Source organism: Aegilops tauschii, chromosome 5 (assembly GCF_002575655.3).
Source record: "Aegilops tauschii subsp. strangulata cultivar AL8/78 chromosome 5, Aet v6.0, whole genome shotgun sequence".
Lineage (NCBI taxonomy): Eukaryota > Viridiplantae > Streptophyta > Magnoliopsida > Poales > Poaceae > Aegilops > Aegilops tauschii.
Window position 1 is genome coordinate 98,472,871 of NC_053039.3, and position 10,366 is coordinate 98,483,236.

The following is a 10,366-nucleotide window of genomic DNA, read 5'->3' on the forward strand; positions in this document are numbered from 1 at the left end:
ACGTCCTCAAACTGCAACATGGACTAAGAGGAATCAATATGGGCCACTTATTTTGAGAAGGATGAGGCGATCGTTCTGGAACATTGTGGATGGAGCAGCGATGTACTGTTCATTGCGAATCCCACTCTTTTCAGCTGTTGGATTTAGCACACGAATGGCTAGGATCGATGATCATGCCCGATTCACCACCTTCCTCACTATAAGTAGTATAGATATATTCAAAAATTCAAAAAAAAAACGTGCCGCGTGCCTGGCATGGCCCATTTAGGCTGTGCCGTGCGTGCTTCTAGCACGAGAAAGCACGGCCTGTTTGGCCAGCTATACCTTGTAGTAGCACACTGCCTATCCCGGGAGAATGTTTTTGGCGCTGACCCACATGTCATCGAGCAAGACCACATCCGCAGGGCCTTCTCCTTGCCTGAGCAGCTCCTCTTCCCTCTCCGGCAACAATTACCGCAAACCACCGCCCCCTCACCGGCGGCAATCACAGCGGCGCCATAGCCAGTCCGAACGCCAATGTCCACCGCTGCCTCTGCGCTCCGCCCGGCGCCGCGGTGGGTTGCGCCGTCGCAGCGCCGGCTCGTGGAGCAGCACCTGGCGTCACTGCCCCACGGCCTCCAGCGCCTCCACCACGTGCAGGAGCTCCACGCGCAGCTCCTCAAGCACGGTATCCACCTCGACCCGCTCACCGCCTCCAAGCTTATCTCCTCATACGCGCTCCAGCGCCGCCTCCCGGCCTCTCGCCGCGTCTTCGCCTCCTTCCCCAATCCTCACGCCACCACCTTCCTCCCGAACACCCTTCTCCGCGCCTACGCGCTCAATGCCCTGCCCCACGCCGCGGTCTCTGTCTTCTCCGCCATGCCCCAGCGGGACAGCTTCACCTACTCCTTCCTCATCAAGGCGCTCTCCTCCGCGGGCTTGACCCCCCTCAGGGCGGTGCACTCCCACGTCGTTAAACTCGGGTCCATCGAGGACACCTATGTCGGGAACGCGCTGATCGACGCCTACTCCAAGAACGGCGGGTTTTTGGACGCCAGCAAGGTGTTCGAGGAAATGCCTAGCCGGGATACCGTATCCTGGAACTCGGCCATGGCTGCGATGGTGCGACAGGGCGAGGTGGCAAGTGCGAGGAGGATGTTTGACGAGATGCCGGAGAAGGACACTGTAAGCTGGAACACCGTGCTGGACGGGTACACCAAGGCTGGGAAGATGGAGGAGGCGTTCGAGCTGTTTCAGTGCATGCCAGAGAGGAATGTGGTGTCGTGGTCGACGGTGGTGTCTGGTTACTGTAAGAAGGGTTACATGGAGATGGCTCGAGTGATCTTTGATAAGATGCCAACCAAGAACTTGGTAACGTGGACGATAATGGTCTCGGCATGTGCCCAGAATGGGCTTGTTGAGGAGGCTGGACGGTTGTTTACTCAGATGAAGGAAGCTGCTGTGGAACTTGATGTGGCTGCGGTTGTGAGTATCTTGGCTGCATGTGCAGAGTCAGGCTCGCTTGCTCTTGGGAAGAGGATTCACCGGTACGTGCGGACGAGGCAACTGGGGAGGTCGACCCATGTGTGCAATGCAATGATTGACATGTTTTGCAAGTGTGGGTGCGTAAACCGGGCTGATTATGTGTTTGACACTGAAATAGCTGAGAAGGATTCAGTGTCATGGAACACCATAATTGGGGGATTTGCGATGCATGGGCATGGAGACAAGGCGCTGGACTTCTTTGGCCAAATGAAGCTACAAGGGTTCCGTCCTGATGCTGTGACAATGATCAACGTTCTTAGTGCATGCACACACATGGGGTTTGTGGAAGAGGGACGCCGGTATTTCTCCAATATGGAGAGGGACTATGGCATTGTGCCACAGATAGAGCATTATGGCTGCATGATTGACCTTCTTGGTCGTGGAGGGCTCATCGAGGAGGCTGTTGACCTGATAAAAAGCATGCCTTGGGACCCTAATGAGGTAATATGGGGGTCCCTTCTCAGTGCATGCCGACTGCACAAGAACGTGGAGTATGCAGAAATTGCAGTGAACGAGCTCAGTAAGCTGCAGCCCTCCAATGCAGGGAACTATGCTGTCCTTTCAAACATCTATGCAGAGGCTGGGCAGTGGAGTGACATGGCAAAGGCAAGGATGCAAATGAAAGGAACCGGGTCTCAGAAGTCAGCAGGATCAAGTTGGATTGAACTTGATGAGGCATTCCATGAGTTCACAGTGGGGGACAGAAAACACTCAGACTCGGACCAGATATCTGAGATGGTTGATAGGCTGAGTTCACATGTTAAGGATGTTGGCTGCCTTCCAACAGCTAACGAGCTACTTGTGCAGTGAGTCCTTTGCCAAGGGTATGCTAAATTGCTCATGTCACAGTCACAAATGTGAAATGCTTTCATGAGGTGTTAGCATTGCACGGCGCAATCTATGTAAGCAAGCACCAGCTCCAGTGAATCCTGCAATCAAGAAGATGCTGTGACTTGGTACAGAATTACCCACGATGGACTGGAAACCCAGACATGTGTTCAAGCATTTCTCAGCATGTGCTCTTCTGCCATCAGGTTTGCTCTGTCGAAAACTGCAACTATGTTAAGACGAAAGCTGGTGATAGGATGGACTGACAAAACACTACCAATACAGTGCTAGGTTGATTGAATAGTTCATAGGTTAGTACTTCTAGTGCTTCACTTCATTTGGTTTATCGAAACCAAAACAAGCCATGAGGTAGGGTCTTCTAAAATATAAGGAAGTGAGAAGACCTCACATTAAAAAGTAAGAAGTGATTTCTGTAGTTACATTGTAGCAGAAAGTGGTTATGTTGGAAAAGTTGAATAGTTGAGTGTCTTACAGTCGTTCATCCCATTTTTTGCATGTATCACTTTCATAAGAATGTTTTAGTGAGAAAAGCATACAATCTTCGTAATATTCAGATTCGGTTATTAAGCTTGTATGTCCTACAAAACCGTATAAATCATTCATTTGTACTTACTTTTTAAGGTTGTATTTCATGCTTCTTAGATATCTTAGTGTCATGCTATGTTATGAGGTTTATTTTTTGTCTATTCTCTTGTTTCTCTGTCTTCTGTCAAATTTTAACTCATTGCTAAGACTACAAAGAATCCTGATTTAGGTTGCTGTGATGTTTATGATAAATATTCAACATGATATTTTTTTTGGTATGCATCTGGATTATACCTGAATATTTAAGTTATCAAGTGGAATGTTTGGAACTTCAATAATTAGTTCACAAAAATTCAAAAAATAAATAAATTAGTTCACCAAGTTCAGACTGGTCCATGTCTTTTAGAAGTCATTGTTATGCTAAGAAATGGCTTGTAAGATGTTTTAGAAGTTTAAAGATACACTCGTATATTATTTTGTTCTGTGACATGCCTGCAGGTAGTGAGAGAGATATAATTGTGTGCGAGATAAGTTTCCGCATAAATCAGTATTGAAGTTTTTTTAAGAGATTTCGCCAAATTTTATATGGAGGTAACATGTAAATGCAATCTCCCTACAATAATCAAGGTAGAGTATACCTGCCTTTTCCTTATTTTCTCAGTAAGGCACCCGGAAATCAAATGTATCTTCTTTTAGAGAGACTATGCTGATGCATGACACACCCGGAAGCACATCCTACCGAGCCACGAACATATAGCAAGTCATATCATCCTGCAATGGTCAAATTATCTAGCAAATGCACCAAAGTATACCAGCTAAAAATCAAAGACAACTGAAATCACAGTACACAACACAAATTATAATGCACAATAAGGCCCTGTTTGGAACAAAGGAATTTTGGAGGATATGATCCCTGTAGGAAATATTTCTTTGGTACCGTTTGGAACAAAGGAAAAGATATCCCTACAATTATTTGAATATTTTTTCATAGATTTTGGGTGTTTCTAATAAATTCTATGGGCTGCAAACACCTCAACGGTGTTCCGAACACTAAGTTACCAACATACACTTTCTGGTAAAAAATATCATTTAGCAAAGATCTTAGATTGAAGGTGGTTATCCTCTTTACCCCAGGAAAAATTTAGTGCGTCAATTTATTTCTTGCTCTAAGTGCATCGGGCTAAATGACAAGAAAGTATGACTAAAGAGAGCAAAGCTTTTTATCTTTAGTTGGCTGAGAACCGCCAACAAAAACCAGTTTTAAGTTGTCATCGACATTGGAGTCTTCACTGCATGGTACTGTACATAATAGTCTCAGTTTGCTTGAGATGTTCTTTGAAGTGTAATAGACCATACTAAGTTTTAGTCTGGGTCCGATCTTTCGCTTTCCACACCTCGCCTAGTTCCTGCCTTTCAGTCTTGTAACAGTACTCTTTATATATATATAAGGATTTTGATTGACTGACAGAACAAGCCAGCTCAGAATCTTTGCTACGTTGCAAGAGACGATCATGAAATGATGAATCTATTTTCAAGTGCTTCTTGTTTCTTCTTAACATGCCTGAAAAAAGAGAGACATAAATAGGAATATCTTTGTTGGAGTACTATATATAGTTGTGTAGCCTTTTGTATTTCCCCATTGTATAAAGGGCTTTCTGCACATTTTCTGCACTTGTGCATGGCCTATGACCCCATTGAAATACAAGCTGCATCTGTATAGTTTCTAAGCTCCCAGGAATTACAGCGCTGTGGTTGATCGAGGCTTTTAGCCGCTCTCGTGGCCCCACCTGTAACTGTAAGTGTATATGCGCTTTAGTCGGTTTGACCGCACGTCGGTTCTCTTCCCTTTCCAACCTATCTGCTAGCCCCTTCCCTGAATCCCGATCCCCTTCCTCGTCCCCCTTCCACCGTGTCGCCGCCTCCGCCACCGCGCCTGCCTCCTCTTCGATGTTGCGCCACACCCAGTTCCCCGTCCACCTTCGTTCCTCCCCGCGCCCTCTCCTCTGCGCCTTTGTGCCGGTCGCTGAGACTTGCCTCTACCGGTCTACGGTGCTGGCGCTGGCGATCCGTTCCGCGCGGTGCTTGTTCGCCTCGGCTCGGCGTTCGCAAATGATTCTTCCTTAACCTCCTCTGCAGTGCCACTAACCCACTGCCGCGCCACCCGGCTCATCTCTCGCTGTCCACGGCGAGGCAATGGCCGGCGGCAGCGACGCGAGGGGCATGTAGAGCAGGCGGCGCAGGAAGTTTCCACGGCCCTAGCCCAGCAGTATGGTGGCGACGAGGGAGTTCGAACTGGCGATGTGCTTGTCGTGAAGTGGGAAGGTCATCAATTCCAAAGCATTGATGCGCTTGATCTGGTGGCTCTGTGCCTCAGCCGCACACCAACCCTACGACCACCATGGCGAGCTTGGAACCCCTCCCTGCTTTAGGCTACATAATTATCTTCCTAATTTGCTCAAAGGTATGTGTATTGTGGCCCTCAGAAGCAGTTCTAAGATTCTTAGTGTTATGGTGTGAATTGCATAATGAATAACTCAAAATGCAGATCATTATTTTACAATCATTACTATTATAATCTCCATCTTCATGCGTGATATGTTGCATATCCGCTAATAAAAGGTCGTTTCTCTATTGTTTCTGGGTTACCTACCTATTTTTCAGTTTTGCATTCCTTTATGTATGAATTGTACTATACAGGAAGCATCAGGTCAATTCTCCCCCCCGCCCCCCCCCCCCCCCCCCCCCCCCCCCCCTCCATCTTAGAATGTCTCAAGTCTCATGCCAAGAATGGCAACTGCAGAGTAATAGTTGTAGTACAGACAAAGTGCCCATGATACCAGTGGATGCAGCCTGTGAGCTGTGCTCTGCCCTGATGCTTAGGGTAAATTTATCAATTTTTCTGAAATTGTACCTCATGTTATCCATGTTCAGTTTGGACGTTCTTTGCTAATTAAGATGATTTCTTCCTGTTATGTGTCGTAACATTTTCTCAATGTGGTTTTAACGATCATTGGGGTTCTAACTGAGACAAAAGTTTTTTTTTTCGAGAAAACGCAAAGGACCCGTTTCATTTCTTTGAAAAGATGGAAGACCTACTAGGAGGTGGTTGATACATAGTTATGTGTTCAGTCAATGGACGTCCCAGGTTGTGGGCAGAACAACCCAAAGCCCCTGGGCGCCTGCCTTTGCCCAACACCGGCCTCCTCTTTGATCCTATTCACTAACGTTTCAATGGATGGTGTATTGTTGTCGAAAACGCATGCATTCCTGTGCTTCCATATCATCCAGGGGACGAGCAATGCAATGGACTTAAGGGCCTTCCGATGTGCCGGCGGTGTGCGCTCCTTTGCGCGCAGCCACCACTCCATGACGTTGGGTTCTTGATCCGGCGGCTGGGCCGGCAAATGCAGCCAGCCGAGGATGATATGCCATGCCTGACGGGCAAAGGGGCTGGGCCAGCAAAAGTTAAGGTGAGAACTTCAGAATAATCCCAAGCAGGTAAGCACTCCGGGAGTTCACCCACATCCAAATGGTATGTGCAAAACCTCTTATTCGCACTGCTCGTGGAGTTATAGATAGCATCCACATCATGAGATTTTGTAACAACGTTCTAAAATTTGCAGTGAATGACATAGGAATTAAGATATGGCATGCAGTTGAGATTATAAGAGTTTGTCACACTAAACAAATTTATGTAATGCTTAGTGAATTTCCCATGTATTGATTTTGTGTGACCTGCAACTGTTAGAACTGTTATCAGCTTTGGTCTGGATTACATTATACACATAACAAAACTGAACTGGTAACAATTAAGTTTCTAGGTTGCAGCACCGTACTACTTTGTGTAGAATCAAATTACTCTTTGTAGCTACCGAGTCCCATTCTTGATGGTGAAATTCTTCACTGTCCTTTTTAGTCTGCTCCAGATTCAGGATAGATGTACCATTTGGAAGTGGCAGAAACCAAGTCAGCTCCTACTTCCAGACTTCCAGCTATGTGTAGGTATTAAAAGTAAAGAGTTTCTTGTATCCATAAGATATATTTAATTGTATTAGTAGCACACTCTTGAGCTTTCAAATGCTTGGATGACGGTAGTAATATTTTTCTTTATTGCAGGATGGTTGAGATTCTTTTCAATGTACCATGCTTCTCATTTAGTCCTGAACTGCTTAAATACATAGTATGTTCATTTTTTGAGAAAGTACAAAGTAGTACAACAACAACAACATTAACAAAGCCTTTAGTCCCAAACAAGTTGGGGTAGGCTAGAGGTCAAACCCATAAGATCTCGCGACCAACTCATGGCTCTGGCACATGGATAGCAAGCTTCCACGCACCCCTGTCCATAGCTAGTTCTTTGGTGATACTCCAATCCTTCAGGTCTCTTTAACGGACTCCGCCCATGTCAAATTTGGTCTACCAGAAAGTACAAAGTAGTGTGCAAGATATTTTGGTGATACCCATAATCAGGGTGTTTGTTTACTTGTTGTCCATCTAGGTCATAGGCGCGTATAAGAATTATTGGTATATCTATGTAGAAGAAGAGAGCCTACTGCATATGCAGGGCGTATCATATCTTTTAATGTGAACAAGCTACAGTGAATGCAATGTTGTAAATTCAAGATATTCTTCAAAGTGATCTTTTGCTTTTATTGGAGTTTCTCATTGCTTCCCAGTTTTAGTGTAATCAGTTCTCCCTTTAAGGTCGTGAATTAGTTCCATCTGCAAATATGTATGCTTCCTTATTTTGTATTTACATATATGCCAGTGAAGTTGTCTGTGGACTTCTCTTTGCAATTAGAAAACATTTTCTTCTTAATTTGTCGCAGTGAACACAACAAGTTATTTAGGCTAAATTATACTTTATGTTGGAAGTCAATAAGCCAAGACTTCAACTTTGTTTCTGTTTTCAAAGCTTTAGCATTGGAATACGTTCTGAATCGGCACCGTTGATATGTGCTTAAATTGTTAGCTTGCTTCTTGCAAGTGCATACTCTATCAGATGTTGGTACCACTTACCATGTTGTAAATCGCGAACCAATGGAATTGGACTTGAGCTGAATGATTTTCTTCATTTTTATTGCGAGCAGATTCTTTTTCCTACTATTAGGACTATGCACCTTTATAGTCATTTTTCTCCTCTTGCTATCATAAAGTTACAGCAGTCTAGAGATACTTGAAAGTTTGTTGTCCTTTAGGCCTATGATGATGATGATTGATGAGCCATACCGATCATAGGAATACCTTCATATTTTAAGAGCTCGATTTTTTTTATAAGTATAGATACTTGTGGGCATGAAAAATGATGGTCTGCATGTATATTTGATGGTTTAATCTCCTTCTCACATTGTGATGCGTGACATCTCAGTCATTTTCATTTTGTGGTTGATGCTCACACGATGTTGTGAAATATTTTTATTGCTATGGATCCCAGGAACGACCAGTTTAAAGCTTCCTAATTTCAGTACTGCTTGAGAAGGGTTCCTTTTGATGCTTACGTGCACATCCAAGCCAGGAAAGGACAAAATCCTTGAGCAGAGCTATTGAATTTTCTTATGATGATCAAATGAGTTATCTGTCCACATTTTTATGTTTAGAACATGGTTTCCTAAGTTGCCTGGTTCAAATGGTTTATCATTTTGTCATATGGATATTGATTTGCCTCCTCTATTATATACCTGGGTATGGAGCTTCTAGGTGTTTATGTGCCAAGATCCAATGAAGTGAGGATCGGGTGGCGAGGCCGACACGGCGGCTCACGGACTGGTTTGTCAGGGTGTTGGTGAACATCACCAACGAGGCCAGAATCTCCAGAAGGGAGTACCAGGGGACGGCGGCAACAATGACTTCTAGCGATGCTGCAGTCGTGGCCTTGGCAGAATAGGGCAGACGACCCAGCCTGCACAACCCGCTGTTGTGGCTTGAGTGCATGGGTTGCGGGTACTCGATGTGATCTTTGGGGACTTGAAATGTTAAATCTGTTGTGACTGTATTTCTCTTTTCCTCTGATTGAACATGCATTTGTCACTGTTGGAACTCACTCAATTTAGCACCTCATGGCAAATGCGGATTCACCACTTTTCGGTGTAATCATCCGAGTGATGGCTCGCTGTTGTGCTCTGCAAACTGAAGCCAAAGAAAGGACGGTAGCAACAAACCACGACAAAGTCCATTTATTCAAAGCAGAGATGGAGCAGTCACTGTGAAGTGGCAACTTACAACTTTAAAATCTGTGAGCTGACATTTTTGTTAATTCCTTTTCTCATTAATGTATTTAATGTATTTTTTGTCTATCAAAACACAAAGTGGGCCACTTTGTCGAATACAGCAGGACGATGGGAGCACTTTTGGCTATACTACTAGCTCGGGGTTCTTCCTATACGTTCATTCACTGTAGTTCCATGGAGTGGAGAGGTGAGGCAATACAGATGAAAATCCTGTCCGGTTCTTGCCGGGCCGGCGGCGATGACGCCCATGGGTGTCATTCCCCTTTTTGGAGGCGTCGCCGAATGTGTCGGCTTTTCCCTCGCTCGCTTGGTGTGGTAGTTGTCTCCGGGTGAAAGCCTTGACCTGGTGTAGGATCGGCACGAAAGGGGTCGCCGAATGTGTCGGCTTTTCCCTCGCTCACTTGGTGTGGTAGTTGTCTCCGGGTGAAAGCCTTGACCTAGAGTAGGATCGGCACGATGGCGGTGTCTTCGACGTCGTCTCTTTGTTGAGAGCATCATGCTTGAAGGTGAGGTCCTATGTTGCGCTTCTCTGGCGTGTGCCGTTGCCCATGATCAAGCTACTGTGACGCAATGCACGACTGTCTCTGGTGAATCCAAAACGATGGCTTCCTTGAGTCGGGCCAAGTCCTGGCATCTTCTTGCCACCTCCTTTAGGCATAAAGGGGGATGGTGCCTTGACAAGGGAAGCTTCGCGGGAGTTGTTGTTCTTTGAAGGTGACCGACGTCGGTCGAGACGCGGCGAGGTTTTCGATTTTGGACATGCTCTTTTGCTTTGTAGTTGTGTTGTCGTTGGTGGCTATCTTTGGACTAGCCTGGGTGTGAAGTTTGTGCTACGCTTGTTGTTTGCAGCGAGTGGTAGTCGTCTTATACTTATAATTCTCTTCTTCTGTAAAGCTATTGTATGCAATTTGCGTATTCTCGAAAAAAAAAAGTGATGCAACGTCATGCATACGCATTGTGGTTAGTTGGAACTGGATGCTAAAATAGGAGCTGAGAGTCAGCAATTGCCACAAACACATTCTTTTATATATTTATTTTCACAAAAAGAGTAGGAAGAAGAATACATAACACAGTACCGTAACCTCAAAACTGATGTGAGATTATATCGAACAGCTTCAAGACTGCTCTGCTTCTGGCTCTAATTATTCAGCAAGACTATTTCATGACCGTTGTGAGATTATATGAAACAACTTTAAGATGCTTGAGACTGCTTCAACACTACTGCAACCAATGAGACTGTG

General features: G+C 45.2%; 1 protein-coding gene across 1 annotated transcript; it reads left to right on the forward strand.

Annotated features, from left to right (window-relative positions):
- Nucleotides 1-320: 320 nt before the first annotated feature.
- LOC109786994 (pentatricopeptide repeat-containing protein At3g29230) lies at nt 321-8,981 on the forward strand. The gene is made up of 2 exons (XM_020345559.4): nt 321-2,558; nt 3,397-8,981. The coding sequence occupies exon 1, from the start codon at nt 517-519 to the stop codon at nt 2,332-2,334; it is 1,818 nt and encodes a 605-aa protein (XP_020201148.1). The 5' UTR covers nt 321-516; the 3' UTR covers nt 2,335-2,558; nt 3,397-8,981.
- Nucleotides 8,982-10,366: the final 1,385 nt, after the last annotated feature.

Excerpts from the sequence above, each read along its gene's own strand:
- LOC109786994 (XM_020345559.4), top strand. The coding sequence starts at position 517 with ATGTCCACCGCTGCCTCTGCGCTCCGCCCGGCGCCGCGGTGGGTTGCG.